The sequence below is a fragment of the Bactrocera neohumeralis genome, chromosome 3 (genome assembly GCF_024586455.1).
Source record: "Bactrocera neohumeralis isolate Rockhampton chromosome 3, APGP_CSIRO_Bneo_wtdbg2-racon-allhic-juicebox.fasta_v2, whole genome shotgun sequence".
NCBI lineage: Eukaryota > Metazoa > Arthropoda > Insecta > Diptera > Tephritidae > Bactrocera > Bactrocera neohumeralis.
The window spans coordinates 2,386,643-2,405,917 of record NC_065920.1 but is presented as its reverse complement, the minus strand read 5'-3'; the positions used below and the strand labels follow the sequence as shown (position 1 = coordinate 2,405,917).

Sequence of the window (19,275 nt, the reverse complement as noted above, 5' to 3'; positions counted from 1 at the left end):
AAACCAAACATTTTCACTCTTTTATATAGAGCCAAGAAATTACATGGCACTCTCCTATTCAGTGATATACTTAAAATTAGTGCGGCAACTCTTACTCTTAGTTTCAATGAACTCGTAAACGGGGAGATTGCTTATGTGAGACCACAGCTTTTTATTACAACTTGTATTCGCTCAATGACAATGTGCTGATTATTACATGTGGCCTTGTAATTGAAACCCGGAATAAAATGTTTGTGAAGCTCAGCACAACGCTCACAAGCAGTTCGTTGTTATTATAAACATATTCGGTGGCCACCCACTTATCCAGGTACAAGGGCATTCAGTTGCATTTGAAATCAATTAGAGTACAGTAAGAATTGCGAGTTCTACAGCGCATAACCGCCGCAATGACAAATCTATTAATAACTTTAAACAAAATCGACGATTTGAGATCGATGCGTGAGCTGTATAAAGCATGTGGCATAACGCAATTGATTGGCTATCAGACGCTGGGCAACTACATCAGCTGGTTCGAAAGAGACCCACAACAGAAGCATATCAAGATTTACACACTGCCAGATGTTTGGAGAAAGAGCGGACTCTATTTGATAGTGGTGAGTGCGTGAGAGTTTGCAAGCACAGAAGTAGCAAAACCAAAAAAGCTTAAAACTTAATAAAAACATAAAATCGATTCAAGAGTATTTTCAATATTTGTGCAGGATCGCTATCAATTGATGGTAAATGCCTTAGATACTGCCGAAGCTGCAACTGAATTGAGAACCGCCTTACTACAGCTTGACTGGAGTCGCGGTTATAAAATGACTGGCGTGCCGGACATACACCACGATACTATTTTCAAAATACTAACAGACTTGAATTTACTCATCGACATAGTGCGGCTGCAAATAATGATTATGCCCAGAGCAGAGGCTTTGGAATTAGAAGTGAGGTAAGTGAGGCATAAAACTCAGTTTATTTGGCAGCGTTTAACCGAATATTTGGTAAATGCGGGTTCACTCCGATGTCGTAGAACCAGCGATCTTAGCAACGTTTATACTTTTGCTTCATTTTCTTATCCTTTTATTTCCTTATGCTTCATTACTTATTCTCTTATTTCCTTAAACTTCACTTTCTTATACTTCATTTCCTTATCTTTTATTTCCTTTCTTTTTCATGTCCTTTTTCAGAATTTCCGTATTCTTCATTAGTCTTCATTTCCTTATCCTTCATTTCATTTCGTTCGCTAACTCATATCTTTGGTAACATTTCCAGCGTCTCACCGGAGTATGAGTTCCGCCCGCTAGCACCAGACGAAGCTGTTATTGTAGATAATATTTGGTATTCACGTGCCAAAGGCAGTTTGGCGTTCATCAAACGACTCATTAAGTACAACTACAATATTGGCATTTATTTGAAATCAACTGGTGAACTGATAGGCTGGTGCATAAGGCAAGCTTACCCACAGCTCAGCTACATATCCAAATGCATTTTACTCTAAATATTTTCTATTGTCTGAACAGATGCAATCTGGGTCTACTCGGCATGCTACACGTACGGGATGCGCACCGAGGGCGTGGTCTGGCCGGCGCAATGGTACACTTTTTGTCGCGACAGTTTGCGCAGGCCGGCGACGACGCCACCACTATGATAAGTTACGGCAATTCGGCATCCATTGCGCTATTCACGAAACTGAATTTCAGAAAAGTCGGCACCACTTACATTTTTAGAACAAAACGCAGCGAAAACAGCGAGATCTGGTCCGACGAGCTGGAGGCAAAGGAGCGATAACAATTAAAAAAAGCAAACAAACAACAATAAATTAGATAAAATTTATTTGTATTTATTTAACAGTCACTTACAAACTACCGTTTTTACAACAAATAACTGTAGATAATAAGTAAGTTTGCATACATTGTTTATATGACACTTAAATTCTTTATTTGGTTAAGATAGTAACGGCATTCAAATTGTACCGTGAGGCTAAATTAAATATCGTTTTTGGCATTATCTCTTTGGTTTTGGTTAGGGCGTCGGTGGCGCTTGTTTTTGTTGCAGAAGTACGCTCAAACCGGCGTTGAGTTGCGTCGAAGCTCATGGTCGTGCGATGCTGCCGCACGCGCCGCTTCCATTTGCTTTGTAATCTACAAAAGTTTTAAGGCGAATTTAAAAATAAAATGGGCAAGAGGAAGGAATTTATGTCTTTAGTTTCGCTATAGAGTTATCCCATTTGGTCGGCATGCGAATATGTACTTGTACATATGTATATTTAGTAGGCGTTATAGTGAGCAAATATAGCATGCAAGAGATTATTTGAGCAATAGTAAAATAAATCTAAGGACATAGAACGTAAATGCAGACCATATTTTAATTAATTAATATATATAGTTTTGATACTCAAACTGATAGTAATGAAGAATAATTTTTAGTATTTTTAATAGGATTCTTCATAGTACTTCAAGGCTTTGTATTGCATGCAACTTTAGTAGCTTTATGCAGGCTTTCAACCTTCATTTTATTTATCTGCTTTTCTAGAGTTGTACAATAAGTTATTGTTATTGCATAAGAATAATTCAATTAAAATATAAATAAATGTTTAATATTAATTTACATAAATCAACTCAAGCAACAAAACTACTGCACATATAATACATATATCCAGTTAATGCATTAAGCGAGCACGTCAATGGAAATCTAACAGGCAGTTTATTATTTATGAGCATAATTAAATTTCCATTTCGGCGTTACGGAAGCATAAAGCAATTAGTGTCTGCAGCAATTATAGCGGCGCATATTTTATAAAATGCGAAAAAAAATAAAAATATCACACGCACAGCACATAGATACATATATAATATATATGAAAGATGTTTGGAGAAAGGACGAAAAAATAAAAATTCTGGATAAATAGTGCAATGGTTCACGGTATAGCACTGGTTATATTTTAGGAAAGGATAACTGATGCGTTAGGCAAACAATAATGGTAGAAATCAGTACGAAATATTGGGTAGTCGAAAAAGTCTTTTCGTATTTCTAATCACACTTCAACTTATATTGGTATATTTGTCACAGCGTGTATGATCACACTTCAACTTATATTGGTATATTTGTCACAGCGTGTATACATGCTTTTCCAGAAACACATTTGAGTCAAAGCGACAAATCTGTGCTTGTAAACCAAATCAACCCAAGCAATGAAAAACTTTGAGTTTTTTTTCTAAAAATAGTCATTTACGTATATTTATTATTTGACTTCAGTATTTGTTAGATAAGTTCAGAGTTGCATTTGTGTAGATATGTATTTCTATAGTGACTAGCAAAATATGAAGTCTATATAATAAGGATCACTTCTTTGTCAAAAAATTTTAAATTATTTTTTTTTTTTTCAATTTTAGTAGAAAACACATTTATCTTTGCCTGTGCATTCCAAACTTGTATACCAACTTGCTTTATTTTCAGATTTATCTTAACTACACCTTCAATATGCTAGCTTATGTTCTAGTTAATAGTCGTTGTTGTTTTATTGTTTTTGTTGTTAGTACGCCAAGTATTAATTACACTGTAAACTTCCCGCTATAATATTCGTTAGTGCTTATGAGACTTACCAAAACTAGAATTAACCAGGTTTCACTTATAAAATTATATATTCACATAATATATGGTTAGCAACTATGATGCTGCTTACTTTACTAAACTCGTGATAATATATTCAATATATTCTAAATATATGTACAATTACATACCGTCACCTAAAATGCCACCAACGTATCATCAAAAAAATTTAAATTATTTTTTTTATTGCTTACGATTCACCACATCGTGTAACATACATATATGCAACATAAAATTTTCAGCCTCCGTTGTCAGATATAACCAATATATAACCAATATATACCGAATATATAACCAATATATAAGCAATATATAACCATTTTATAACCAAAACACAAATTTTGTTTTAATATGAGTGGTTTCTATTACATCGCTTCTCTTACACCTGGAAACTTATGAAAAGTGATGTTACATTATTTTGCATTTTAGGTGACGATATATTTAATTATATTTGATTTGGGTAATATTCAACCCATAAAACGCTTGAGATGTCGAAAAGATTGAATAAATCTTATAATATCTTAATATATACCTAATATCGCTCTCAAAAACCGCAACAAAAACGAGCTGAGGCACGATATTTATTATACGTCATCAACACCTTGATTCGGCAACTAACTTTCGGTTATCTTTGTCCTATTGAACTTTGGCATTTCAACTCTTTCTTGTGTATATATTTACTCGAATTTCCGTCCGTCCGTAATTTTCTTTGTATATATGTATGTATATACATACTATATGTACTATATATTGAACTCGAGATTTAGCCTAAGAAACCCTCAAATGCCCCTCAACTTTTGTGCTTAGTAATAAATGGAGATCTTAAATGGTATAATATATGACAAGTGGTATAAATTCGTGACGTTAAAACAAATTGTATCATTTTATATAATGTGATATGATGTTAATTACTCAAGTTATGACAGTTTGCTTTGAATTGGCCCATTTTTATTATTAACTGAACGTTTACTCAATAATGACTCGGTTAATTGTGTTGATTTATGAGAGTTGTTTACCGCTCCTAAGTTCTTTGGTAGGTTATTTGTTACTGTTTTGTGTTGCATATAGGAAGTGTATCTTACTTTGAAGCAACGAATGTTGAAATGGTCGCACATCTCGCAAACCTGAAAAAAATTAAATGCGGAGTATTAAAAACTAAGCAGCATGAGAATTTCTTTAGTAGAAACAAACTCAAATTAACTAAAAAAAATTTATACCAAAACAGTTTTTAAGTTAATTTTTCTTAACTTTTGAGTCGCACATGTGTACTTACCACCCTTTTTCCGTAATGCAGATGTGCTATGGTGACGAAAATCGTTAAGGCTTGCAGGATCCAGCATTCCATGTCGGCGCTAATTTCGCTGCCCAGCAGCTGCTCATACCAGGGGAAACAGGAGGCCGCCACAGTGGCCAAGAGTGGCCACAGCAGCAGATTGAAGCCGTCACAGCGCACATCGGACATTTGCGCCACTATCAAGCGACACTATTTGCGAAAAACGAAGCAAATATGTAATAATAAAAATATTAGAACACACATAACTCTGGGCAGCTAGACTGCTGAAAGTGTTACAAGTGGCTGATATTTGAAAATGAATAGAGCGCAATACATTGTCTCGCCAACAACACGGCAGCGAAGTCATTAAACTCGTGAGTGGCACTCAGCTGAGCGATAAGCAGTATTGCTGGCTTAAAGCGAAAAATATGATCGTCATATTAATTGCACTTCGGGAGAGACACAATAGGAAATTAGTGGTGTTAGGCGTGGAACCCTGAAAGTATGCAATGATTTGGCTGCGAAAGCGTTATCGTGTATGATTTGTTTGAAACTGTAAGGAAGTGTCTTTTACTCAGACTCATAGTAAGTAACAAAATAGCAAAATATTAAAAAAAAATCATTTTGAAGTGAGGAGTGAAAAAAATAATTATGGAACTATATAGTAAATAATAGTGAATGCTTAGTATTTTACAAGTTCAAACCGAAAGTCTACTAGCCACTGTCTACAAGTTATTTGCGACTCGCGTTGCATTTCATTTCGACTCAATCTTTCTCATGTCCCGATTTGCTTTATCGCTTACAAGTACTTGCCTTTACACTTCACTAGCTTTAAGCCACAATCAATTGTGTGGGAGGCATTATTTGGCAGATAGCAAAGTGTGCATTCATGCACATAACCGCAACCAAGTACACAAGCACTTACCGCTATATTGGAAAATAACGTGCCGAAGAGTATGAAGATGATGCGCGGCGACAGATCGATGATGCTGTTGCGCGAGTAGAAGCACCAGAACGTTGTGATTACGAAGAGCCACAAGAAGGGGAAGAGTGGGCGCGCCGCCTCCAAGAATGGGCGCATTTTGCCGGTTTTATTTTTGTATGATCTGCAAATGAAAACAGCATATGAATGTGGGCAACTTGAGATATGCGTGGAAAATGTCATGTATCATGTTCAGACTTGAAAGAAGACAAGTACTTACAAATAAATATTTTTGATGATGATTGGATGACTGCTCACCATGGCCGAACCAATCAGCACAATCTCGAATAGGTTGGCCATACTGAGGCCCAAGAAGGGGCGCGCGTGCCAAATTTCCGGGCCGACAAGTGTGGTGAAGAACAGCATCAAGCTGACGCCCTGTCAAATTAATTTGTAAAAAATTGTCATTTTATTTACAGTTAATGATTTTGTAAAATTTTAGCTGCTACTTTATGTAACGGTCTCTGTCAAGAACAAAGTGACATCAAAACAAAAGAAATGTTGTACACAATGTGTCGCCTTGGCAACGAGTGAACAGAAAGTTTCATATTTTTTGCAACGTTTATTGCACTTAAATATGCCACACTGTTTACGCAGAACCAAAGACCGACCGCACAACTTTTAAGTTCCAAGCCATATGCCATTTGAAAAAGTCCTGCGGGGACTACTTTTATGGCATAAGGCTTTGACTTTAAATAAAATGTGAAAACTCTTCTGCTTCGCATTATATTAAGCGCTCATAGCAGTCAACGCTACGCTGATGCTACACCATTCAAATGCGGCAGTTTTTCTTGTTCGGTAAGCTTACCCACATCGTGCAGTCGTAGCCCCATGGCAGGAACATCACGCCGGTGTTGTACTTTTCGACGTGTGTCAAATAAAAATTAAGAAAAACATTCCATATAACGAAGAACATGTGAATCGGCGGCAAATCGTTGGTGCCAAACAACGAAAACATATAAATTGGTATCAGCACAGCGGAGTAAGAGTCCAAGCCGTGGTCGAAGAGCTCGCCCAGCGGACCGCTGGTGCCAGTGCGTCGTGCCTGCTTGCCATCCATGCCATCTGCGGGGAAAATAGAGACGCGGAGTAGAGGTAAAATGAATATTAAACGTATACAAGGTGGTCGGCGCTAAAAAGTATGCAACAAAATTTTGTGCAAACGGGATAGCACTCAATTTGAAACTTTGCGCCATTGCCAAATTACCGGGCACGTTTAAGTGAGTCATATGCAAACAACAGGAGCTACAGTGGTGAGCAAATAAATGCATTCAACTGGTAACATCATATTGGGTAGTCGAAAAAGTCTTTTCGTATTTATAATGAAACTTCAACTTATTTTCTTTTATATTTTTGAACAGCTGTAACTTTTTTTCAACTTCCACGAGTTTAATTTTTTTTTTGGTTAGACGAAGCTTAAAATCTCACCTTTCCAACACTATATGGTATGACACAATGTGATTGGTAGTACTGGAGATATACGACTGCAATGACAAATATTGACAAAATACGAAAAGTCTTTTTCGATTGCCTACTTTGTATGTACAATTTTTGGAAAATTTAAACAAAAAAAGTATACATTAGAAAAAGTCATAAAATTTGACAATCGCGCGCAAGTTTGCATTCTCTAGCACACCGACCAACCCAACAGTGCTGCGAAACTCACCTAAATTGTAGTAAAGTAAAATATTAATGGCGGCCACTGACCAAACCCAGCGCGGCACCGTGTGCACTTCGTGGTTGGCGCCCTGAAAGTCCCAATCGTAATATGCAATTAAAATGAAATTGACCACGGTCAACAGGAAGCCGGTGAATGTGATGAGGTTCGGTGCTAGCCATTTCGGCAGGAACTGCAATAAAACATTTCGCCATTTACATACAAACATACATACACGATTATGTTAGAGTTATGTTATGTGTTCGAGTGCTTATGTTGTGCGTGTGTGTGTGCCAGCGCTTGCATTTTGTTAAAACAGAACTCGTAAAAATCCGTGTTTGCTTATGCAGCCGGACACCAAACCTCCAACTGCGGCCAAAGCAGCCCGAAATGCGGATTTCAGTTTGGGAATTGACGCAGTGGTTTGTTTTTAGTTTTAGACGCTGTGGCCGGTAAAAATAAAGGATTTCAAATAGCAGCGACTCCTGCGCACACACAAACACACACACACAGACAACACAGCTTATTAAACTTTCACATGCTCCAGCAACGCATGCAAACACTGTACAAACTCTTGAACACAAAGATTGCGGCGATCAAAGGTTCTTCCGACTCGCTCCTGTGCACTCCACGTGAAACTCACCTGAACACACCAGTTCCAGAAGGGATGCATGATATAGACGCTGATGTAGCCGGTGTCGATGCTGCTGTACTGAAAGTACACAAAAACAAAAACACATAAAGATACATGAAACAGCCGACAAGGGATGGGGGAAAGTCATTAAAATGGCTGAAATAATTATAAATCGAAATGGTAAAGGAAAGATGTAGTTGTAGTTGTATATTCATGAATAGTGCCAGCTGAAACCGCGAGTTTCAATTAATTTTTAAATAAATCCCTGCCGTACTTTGTGCGTGCTACTACTACATTATTGACTAGTGGCAGTAATTGAATTTTTTGTTAGTAGACGAGTACGAGCATTTGTGAGAGCGCACTTCAGGCGGGATTGATGGAAAGTCGAAGCGAGCGAGTGCAGCTACACGTTTTCGTTTCTTTGAACTCTGTCGACAGCACAACAGATCTATCCAGATACAAGTTTGCAATGACTGGAGATGGAAGTAAAAAGTTGAAAATAAGTTGGATTAATAACTGCAGTCTGAGTGTTTCGTTTGAAAAATCTTTTATGATGCGTTCAAAGAAGTTTTTGGTAGCAGATTCGAAGCCATCTTACAAATGTGGTCGGATAAGTACTTGGCCTGCAAAACAAAAACAAAAATTTTGGAAAAAATTGCGATTTATTTATCAATATAGTCTTCCTTTTAGTAGACAGTGATATTTCAATTTCTTTAAGCTATTTTCTGAAGGTCTGCAAAGTGGGCTTCCGTGAAGGCGAGTGACTTTTTCACCTTTGGAAGTCAAGTATGGGAAAAGTTCGCACTTAGTTTGACTATTTTGGCCATTGCGACCACAAAGTATGAGCCGGTTTCTTGGAATAGTAGAAGAGCACTATTTGACACGCAATAAATCTGAGCCGTGTTTTCTGTAACTCGACGTTGATTTGGCCCAGTAATTCGGCAAAGCAGAGTCTAGTAATGAATACGTTCCCAATGATGGGAATATGAGTGTACAGTGTCCTAACCACATGTAGTCAAATACCGCAATCTGGCTCTAATTATCGCGTGAACAGCATGCTCGATTTCGCATATAAGTTTCTTTCAAGAGTCTTGTATGAATGATTTAAGCTCATTGTCAATAAACTGATTGGATCTTAACAACGTGGTTTTAGACCTGGTAAAAAATTGAGATATTTCAGATTCTAGATTCTCACAATAAGTCAAATCCTAGAGAAGAAGGCTGCCTATTCGATGTCATGTCTAAATTTGGTACCCCTGCGAAACTCACACGGTTATGCTGAATGAAGTTGAGCACAACCTTTAGCTCCATCGAAATCGCGAAGCACCGCTCTCGCCATTCGATGCCAGGTATGAGTACTTTTCAATATAATGCTGGAAAAAGTGATACGTGCCGCTTCAACCAGATAGGCACCGTCTACTCTAAAAGTACAATGCCACTGGAGTACGCAGATGTTATTGGCATCGTGTTCCTTAACAATAAAGAGCATCTTTTTCCAGCCTAGAAAAAGAAACAAAAGATGTTGGTCTTGTGGTAAACGAGGGCAGGACAAAGTACCTGGAGGCCACATACAAAGATTCTACGCATCTTGGAAAATACACCACTGTTGGTAGCAATACATTTGAATGAGTTAAAGACTTGGTATATCTCGAAACCAGTATAAATTCCAAAAATAATCTAAGCTTAGGTATCAAACGCAGAATAACTCTAACCAACACGTGCTGCTTTGAAACCAGTACGCAATTGAGAAACATACTATATACCTCTCTAAAAACAGAAATTACGCTCTATAAGTCTCTCATTGGCATTACTGGGTATTGAAAAACTACTGAAAAACTACTAAAAACTGGTTATATAATCCGAAGTACTAACTCTAATATTGTCTATAAAATTGGCAATTTTAAACATCTTAGTCAGTTACTTATTGAATGAATGCAGCTGCCATTAAAGCTTACAGCGAACACAGCTTTTCAATTCAGTATAATTACTTCTGCTTTTCCTAACTGATTATATTAGAATTGAGCTTGGCACATACTGCTACATAAGAGATTATAATCATTGCTATAATAAATTTTTAATTCATTAAATATGTTAATTAGTAAACAAGTGCATATGTCACATATGTGTATGTATGTATTTGCAGCATATGCCAAACGAGAAGCCCAACGCTAATGAGCGGAAAAAATTTATTTGAGGTGATTAAATCATTCTGCAGCATGCACTTTATCAAATAGGGCACACAGTGTTGCAAATAAACAAACAAAAGAGTGCACGCAGTGGCAAGAATCAACAGACGGTGCTACAAAAACAAAGCCAACAGAAAAAGCTATTGATTTTAACTGCACCAAATCTACAAAAAATATATTTTCCCTTTTCATCAAATATAAATATTTCTTTATATGTTACAATGTTTTTGCAGTTGTTGGAAAATAATATATCGAACACTGAAGCGAGTTGTTGTGTATTTAACAGCACGCAATATACAAAAAAGCTTGAGGGGGTGAGGCAAATGACTTTCACTAATAAACGCCCACTTTACGTCGCTTAAAATCGATTATTTTACAATTCAATATTTGTGGCGGCCAATTGTACATGGACATTTCAAACTGGCAGTCACTCAAGGAAATGTTGAAACAAATGAAATGAGCGCATACTCACACACACAATAACGAAATTTTGCATTTTTGAATATAGCGTTGGCCTAGGTATTAATAACATCAATTTTTCAAAGGCCTTAAATTAAAATTTCGAAAAGGAAATTTGTATAAAAAATCATTCTCACACTCGTTGGCAAACGTGAGTGTCTGCCATGCGGCTCAAAAGTTCTTTTTCGGAAGTATAGCATGTGACACCCATTGTGCAATGTGTATTTAAATATGCTACACACATACAATACGTATTCAACTTATGCTTGTGTGTGGTCAATGACTTTTGCCAGCGAACGGATGAGCAAATTGTAGATAAGCGCTCTGAAGCGTGCACAAGCGGCCATCAAACAGCAGCGTTATCACTTTGACTATTCATTCGTCCATTTGTTGACATGCTGTAAGTTCTATTTTCGTCACTCACATACATATTTATATTCATTGTAAAGCCAATACAACAAAGGCTGAGTGCGATTAAGCCAGCCGCGAGAAAAATATAATCAACTAACACATACATATGTATTCATAAGTATGGTAAATGGCGTTATGAGGAAATCTACATACATTACATCGCAGTCTACGATTTTTACAAGCACTTTAAAGCGCTATTTATATGCTCGCTAATCCACTCATCCATCAGCCTTTGACGTTTTGATGCGACTAATTTGCTTGTTGTACTGCCATTCATGCAAGTTCACCATGCATCAATTTAAATTTAATTGTCAATTGTTGTAAACATGGAAATATATGTGCGAGCATTGTAGGTGCATAAATATTTTCTAGTATGCGCTCAACCAGTGCACTTGTACGTGTTTACGGACAAAATTTTCTGACTGCCGACTTAAATAACAAGCTTTATTTATTTATTACAACTACAAATATTTACATTAGATGCGGTGGGAAAGTATAGCTTTTGGCATATATGTATGTTGATTGCCAAGTCTACTATTTCATTTGTTTTGAAAAATAACAGCGTACACTTAACAGCGCTTGCAAGTGAAAACATGGCGTATGAGTAATTTTGAGCTAAAATCTACGCAGATAATTTCTTAAACCTCAAATTGAACTGAATACGCAACAAATATATGCAGATTTCCGAAAATTTGTGTTTCATCTGAAATTTTAAAATAAACTATGTACTACTCTGCTATGAAAGACCTGTGTACGTAACTCAAAATTCTGTTTCAATAATATCAGTGAAGCCTTAAACATTGGCCGCAAAATTAGTCAGAGGCTGCTGAAGCTTGCTTTTGTATAAGTATAAATTTTCTTAAATGTCTAATATTATTTGTTATTCAATTTATGTTTCTATTTACATAGAGTACCAGACGCTCATTAAAAAAAAAAAAACTAATTTCAATCAAAGTATGTTGGCAATACTAAACTCAGTGGCGTGATTGCGCATTAAATGGAACATTGATAATTGATTCTTTGCTGCGTTGGTGTGTCTTTATTTATGTCTGTAAATTTTATATATTCTTTTTGGTTTTTGTTTATAAAAAAATATAAATATTTAATGCAGTCAACTAATGAAGTAAACATTGTATTATGAGTGAGTAAGCCATTCTTTAACCATAATTGAAATGGTGAATTAATCAATTTATATATATGTATATAAGTATATATAAGCTAATATTGGGTAATCGAAAAAGTCTTTTCGTATTTATAATCAAACTTCAACTTATTTATTTTATATTTATAATGAACTTTAATTAACCAAATATGTACCATTTTGGTCGATCACTTTTTGCCATTTTTCCGCTAGAGACAATATTCCATCAGCGTGAAACTTTTCTGGTTTCTCGGCGAAAAACTGCGACAAGAAATTTTCGCAGGCTTCTCTTGAAGCCAACTTTACTCCATTAAGAGAGTTCTGCATTGACCGAAACAAATGGTACTTCTATCGTGCAAGGTCAGGGCTATATGATAAATACATCAAAACTTCACAACCAAGCTCTCCCATTTTTTGCCAAGTCATCAAAGATGTGTGTGGTCTAGCGTTGTTTTGATGGAAGACGAAGCCTTACTGTTGATCAGTTCTGTCCATTTTTTTCGATTACTTACTTCAATCTCATCAGTTGTTGACAGTAAAATGTAGAATCAATCATTCGATCAGTCTGTAGCAGCTCATAGTGGATGATTCCTTTCTAATCCCACCAAACACTCAGTATAACCTTTCGAGGCGTCAATCCTGGCTCTGCGACTATTTTTTGAGCTTCACCACGCTTGGACCATGATCTTTTTCGCACATTATTAGCGTGCTTGATCCACTTTTCGTCTCCTGTTACCATTCGCTTCAGAAATGGTTCGATTTCATTTCGTTTCAGCAAAGAATCACAGATGTTCATTCGGTCCATTAAATTTTTTACAGACAATTCATGTGGTACCCAAACATCGAGCTTTTTTTAAATGGTTCGAAACCGTTTACTGATAAATGTTAAGTTCCTTAGCGATGTCATGGCTGCTTATGTGACGGTCCTGGTCATTCTTTTCCATAATTTCATCGACTTTTTCAAAGATAGGATGCGAGGCGCATCTTTTACATCGAAATTTATAGAACGGAAGAACCATTGTTGTGCTACACGAACTTATACAGCATCGTCTTCGTAAACTTCACAAATTTCATTGGTGGCTTGCGTTGTGTTCTGCGCTTTTTTATACAGAATTTCAAAATAAAGCGAATTTATCATCATTTTCACTAATTTTTGAACAACTGTAACTGTTTTTCAACTTCCTCGAATCTAATTTTTTTGTTTAAATGAAGCTTAAAATATCACCCTTTAAAAACTATGATATGACACAATGTGATTGGTAGCACTGGAGATATACGACTGCAACGGCATCTATTGACAAAATACGAAAAGATTTTTTCGACTAACCAATATATTGGTTATCAGATACTCATGCATATTAAAACAAAATTTCAATTTTGGTTAAAAATAGTTATACATATATTGGTTATTATATCAGACAGCGATTTTGGATTTTTTTTTTGATGATACGTAGTCTTGCATTTTAGCTGACGATATATGACACTGCTCAATAAAATCACTGTCTTCAATGAAAATCAGAACCCTAAATAACTGAATATGCTGTTATAAATAACTTAATTCTCGAAACTCTTTCATAAAATCATTCGATTTATTATTAAAATAATGGCACTTTTGTAACCTCAATATTGATTGAACTTACCTTATATCGATCGAAGCCCTTTAAATGGGACTCTGTTAAATATTTAATGCCAAACATGGTTGTTGCTTTTTGTGGTGGTGTCCAACGTTATCAACTTGCTTGATTCAATGTAGAGTACTGGTTTTGGCTTAAAAAGTTGTTGTTGGTTTCTACTAGTTTATATATTATAGTCACGTAGTAATATTTTTATGCTACTAGACCCTTAGCGGCGCAAAACCGCTTGACATCTTCACTTTAACACGCTGCAACTTAAAACAAAAACAAAAACAAAACATTCAAAGGTTGAAATTTCAAACGAGGTATTTAATATTTTTATTATTTTAAATATATTTTTGCTGCATTATGCTGTTGAACACTATGGAGCAATGAATTTCTCGCGAGTGCTGGGAATTCGCGTTGGAATTACAGCAACACTGCAGGATTTTCACTTTAAACTTAAAAGCCAGGTTTTTCACTTCACATATGTTGCACGAACCTTCCATGCAAAACTATTTGCACACACACAAAAGCACAAATTTGCACACGAGCAGACTTTTTATTGCTTCGGCAACAACTTTTTTAGTTTTCGCACTTACGGCCTTACTTTTTGTCATTGGCGCCGTTTTTTATTGCTGGCGCTGTGCTTCGTGTGCCGTTAATGCCGCTGCATTTATTGCCACTTTCAAGCTGAAACAAAAAATATTCAATTTCATGGCCTGCGCCAACCGGAGAAATGGTTAGCGTATACAACAACTTTGCGCCAGCAACAGCCGCACGCAGGCGATGCAGAGCGGAGTGAAATTCATTGAACGAACGAATGTGACGTGATAAGACCGCTCGAGCGTGCCGATCATTATACGCACATACGCACACATGCACAACTGTCGAGGAAGCGTTGAAAGAAACCGGAATCATCCATCTCTTGCGTAAGTGATTCTTTACGTTTCTATGATTTTATTTAATTGCCAATTGTTATTTTCCACGCGAGAGTGTAAAAGCAATGAAGCGCCCAACTCGCACCCTACAATGTGGACCGGCTTCAACTACACTACACGTGTGTGTATGTGTTGCATGACATTGAAGCTCAGGCGGCAGATAAGGTAAACTTCCGCCTTGTCAACGCAAATACTTCCATATACCCTGCAGGAAAATCAACTAGTTACCCCTCAAAACAAGTATGAAGCACAAATCGAACTAGTCAGCCCGCTGGTGCGCTTATCGTACTGGATCTCATTTGTGGAGTTTTGCTTTGAATTATGCCATCACAAACTAGTCAACCAACCTAACAGCACAAGAAATATGATAAGGCTCAATGAAATGAGATATAAATATGTTTTGCGATTTTGCCACTTGGCGAAGTTTGCAATAAATTTCATAAGTTTGCGCCGTTAAATGGGTACCACTAATATCCCTAAAAACTCATTTTACAATTTTCAGCTCCAAATTTACATTTTTGAATCTTTCAGACTCATTAAACTAGTAACTAGTATCTATCCTGCCTACTATCGCCTTTCACTGCTGGGCAAGTACACCTGCTAGGCAGTAGAGGCGGTCGACATTCAAGCAGACACTGAGCTACTGTGGCATATTGCTAAGATTTGTAAAGCTTTTGCTACTGTTTACTTCAAACTCTGCAGTATTTTTATTATCTTTTATCTGTTTTAGCCGCGGTAACCAAAACAGATATATATAAACCCGCATAGATACGCCTTTGCAGTGGGTTATAAAATAAGGTCTTTATCGCACACTTGGGTTTGGGGTTACGTGTACTTTGTGCTGCTTACGAGTAACGGTGTACTTGTGTATGTCTTGCCGGCATTATGGGGTATAATTATCGAAAAGCCGCTAGTGTATGACTGTAGTTAACTTTGGAATGGTGTACGAGTGCTTTATGACGCTAGCATGCCACTATGATTTACGACTAACTAAGCACCCGTGAACCCGTACATATATCTGCTTCTTACTTTCGTTTAAATATGTTCGCTTTAAGCTAGATTACATTAATGGTGAGCATTCGGTGAAGATGATATTTTTAGCATTAATACTTGAAGATTGTGATTAACTTTGATGCTTTCTTGGAGTGAGTTTGACATCAAGAGAATTATGTGCCTTTGTGACGTCATGAGTGAAGAGCAAGTTTGACAGTTCATTTCGTTTCTGACGTATCGCTATTCTTCATAGTTGAATTCAAAAACTATTTTTGAACTAACAGTGACCACGGCGGGCTCCGTCGAGTTTAAAAGAAGGTTTCCAACTACTTAGTACACTTATATATAGTCAAGCGGCTTTTTTACGGCGATCCTGCATACCTCCGTTTGAGCTTCTGCCGCATAAAACCTTCTTATAAACCCCATAAGCTCTTGCAAAGTAACAGCAGTGCTTACACACATGTCATTTTTCTCGAAGCAACAGTTAATTTGGATTCTTCCACATATTTGTAAGCCTCGATTTCCAACTGCACTCAGCCGCAAATGCAAGTGGGTTGAACTTTCTGTCTGCCACCACTGTGCCTCTGCTAAACCGCTTGAGTGAAGCAGCAAAAGCGCTGTCACCAATGGGAACCGAGAACAACAAGAGCAGCAGCTGAGCAGTGCACATGGTGCATTCAAGAGCGGCTATCAATTTAAGCGGATAATTATGTTGGCTTTATTTATTGCTGTAAGACATGGCAGACGAGTGTGTACCAGTGTGACTACGTACATATAAATACAATATGTAAGATTTATGTTTATAACTCTGCATGAAGGTCATATGCAAGCAACCCCACAAACGACTGCCGTCAGTCAAGCAACAGCGAACGATTTTGTGAAGCAAATGATTGCATTTGCAAGCGCAAACTTATTTTTAAAAGCTTTCGTTTCACTGTATTTCGCAAACGACGAAAATTGCGAAAATTTGCTTTTTCACTTTTGTTTTCAAGCACAACTTCACTACAACAATGCGCTAATTTCGTTTAATTGACAAAGCGCCTGGGAAAATGTTCATATTCTACACGACGACGCTCTCATTTAAGTTCGTATGACTGTGCCAGAGACATATTCCGCTCTTAAAGTTTAGTTTACCGGTGTATTGCCTGCTTCCTTTTCGGTTTGAACCGGCAAATGTCTGACAAAGAATAAGGCGACCGGTTATACAATAACAAATAAGTTACGAATATGACGCGCAATAGCACGGCGCGCGACGCAAAGAAGAAAGACTAAGCACGAGGTATCAGGTAGGAAAGGACAACAGTCATTCCAGGCGACGCGAATACAGCCACACGCACGCACTGACTACTGGCACGGAAAGCAGACGTGTGTCGACTACTGGAGATCGACATTAACGGCTCGCGGCTTTGTTCAAGACTGACTGGCAATCGCCAGAAGAGCACAAAAGCAATGGCAAAATGAGAAACAAACGCAGAAGCCGCAATAAATGAGCTACGACACTGGGACGCGATTATTCCTTCACACGCTTGTACATATGTTGGCATATATGTGTGTATGTGTGTATGTACGAACATAAGATTATGCTTGTATGAATATACGAACTTCCGACTGACTGCTTGGTAGTGAAAACCCCAATCGTACTCAGTCCATGCGGCCTCCAATCGCTGTTTTGCCTTTGACGTCGCCTACAGTAACAATAGCTTCTTTCGCGCGGGCAGTCTTCTGCTTTTGCTGTAAGTTCGCATTCAGTCTTTGCTTGTGTGTGTGTGTGTATGTGTGTTGTCAAATGTGTAGTACGCTGATCTGCTGGCTCTTAAACACATACTTTTATCAGCAAGCGTTTGCTTCCACTCACATTATTATTGCCTATTATTGCTGCTATTATTGCTATTAATTTAATGCTTACATATCAACACACACACATACATATTCTGGGCACACCGGTTGCAGTCACGCTATAATTTGCTCCACTGCCAGCGCTGCGTCCCTCTCTTGACTGCTGTGGCTTTTGAAAAAATATTTTTTTAATTTTTGCTCGAACAAATTTACTTTTCGTCGTATGATTTGCTGTGTTTCAGGGTTGTTGTTACTACTTAGGGGCGGCATTTCACTCTGCTGCGGAATGTGAGCAGTAACTGAACACAACCTTGCATGTATGTATGTATACAGTACCCATTTATAGTACGAGAGTCTTATCAATGAAATTGTTACACTGCCTGTATTTAGCACACATAAACAATACAGTTAGACATATATATGTATATAAATTTAGACCGGGTTCAGATACGGCAACTTTAATTGCGCCACCTCGGGTTTAGGCAGCGACGAAGAGAGGGGTTGCTCCGGCAACACTTTTTGGCTTCCCGCTCATCTATGCAAAAGCGTTTTGATTGCCGCGTGAATGAAGCGGATGTAATTTTGAAAATTTTTTTATAAAATAGCATATCAGCAAGTTGACCGAAGCGAGTTGCTCTCTCTGAACGCGTTGAGTGCCATCAAAGGGGCGATTGCTGATAATGAGCAACAAGAGTTTTCGTGCCTGTCACAATCATATGATAATTTATATTTGTATTTACTTTGATGTAAACTGTTGCTTCTCAGAGGTTATCAGGCTAGGGATGCTGCAAAAAAAATACGAAAAATAAGTACGCGCTTACAAGAAAAAGCTATAATTTACATAAATTGCTCACTATGTGCGTAAATGTATATATGTATGTAAATTTATATATGCTCTATTTTTAGCTAGCATCAATTTTTTTACCCAACGTCTAAATCGCTCGGGAAATTTCAACATGGTTAACTCGCGAAAAAAATCGGCGAGTGTTCACGGTCTGCTCTCATCGGTATTTGTGGAGCATTAGGATCTAATGTCTTGCTGCATATAGCACCGATGGAAATTGCTGCAGAGAGTATGGCCGCGAAAGCTGGCCTTGGACGCAGAAATTCAGACTACTTAGATGACTCCGAGCCTGGATACTCTGGCATGTTCGCACACTTTGATTTCATGCCGAAATACTTGGATTACCAGGTCGTTGAATCTAGTCCTGGCTGTCACTCTCTGTACACATACTTTCGAGGGCGCCAAAGAAGGGCTCCCTGGAGGAGAGGGTTGTGAGCTTTTTTAGGGATGGATCAAAGCTTGCGTGGAGGTTTTGTGGAGGAGTACATTCTCCGGAAATTTACATCAGCTCCAGTTTTAGGCTTCCTGACCACCGCAGCGTTCACCAAGCGGAGGTGGCAGTAGATATAATTCTCCGGGCTCAGGCTCCTTCAGAATGGTGCCTGTCTACTCCTATTGTAGGACAGCAACTGAGTTCGCTGACGGTGCGCTCAAAACTTGTGAAGTGATGTCTACACTCCGAATCTCTAGAATCGAGTTATTTTATGATTAGGCGGT

At 37.7% G+C, this 19,275-nt stretch overlaps 2 protein-coding genes across 4 annotated transcripts; one reads left to right on the top strand and one right to left on the bottom strand.

The window, feature by feature from the left end:
- The first annotated feature begins 61 nt into the window (after positions 1–61).
- On the top strand, positions 62–1,986 carry LOC126751936 (uncharacterized). Its single transcript, XM_050462394.1, has 4 exons — positions 62–593; positions 699–928; positions 1,252–1,428; positions 1,500–1,986. The coding sequence occupies exons 1-4, from the start codon at positions 387–389 to the stop codon at positions 1,765–1,767; spliced, it is 882 nt and encodes a 293-aa protein (XP_050318351.1). The 5' UTR covers positions 62–386; the 3' UTR covers positions 1,768–1,986.
- On the bottom strand, positions 1,799–17,307 carry LOC126751935 (ethanolaminephosphotransferase 1). Of its 3 annotated transcripts, XM_050462393.1 has the most exons (10): positions 17,013–17,307; positions 13,972–14,219; positions 8,144–8,212; positions 7,510–7,693; positions 6,652–6,908; positions 6,064–6,221; positions 5,787–5,967; positions 4,862–5,071; positions 4,671–4,712; positions 1,799–2,120 (listed from the first exon to the last, which is right to left on the bottom strand). In XM_050462393.1, the coding sequence occupies exons 2-10, from the start codon at positions 14,026–14,028 to the stop codon at positions 2,043–2,045; spliced, it is 1,236 nt and encodes a 411-aa protein (XP_050318350.1). In that variant the 5' UTR covers positions 14,029–14,219; positions 17,013–17,307; the 3' UTR covers positions 1,799–2,042. The 3 variants fall into 3 exon arrangements, with proteins under 3 accessions (XP_050318350.1, XP_050318348.1, XP_050318349.1); XM_050462391.1 differs by lacking the exon at positions 1,799–2,120 and having other exon boundaries at positions 3,083–4,712; positions 17,013–17,306; XM_050462392.1 differs by lacking the exons at positions 1,799–2,120; positions 17,013–17,307 and adding an exon at positions 14,447–14,524 and having other exon boundaries at positions 3,083–4,712.
- Positions 17,308–19,275: the final 1,968 nt, after the last annotated feature.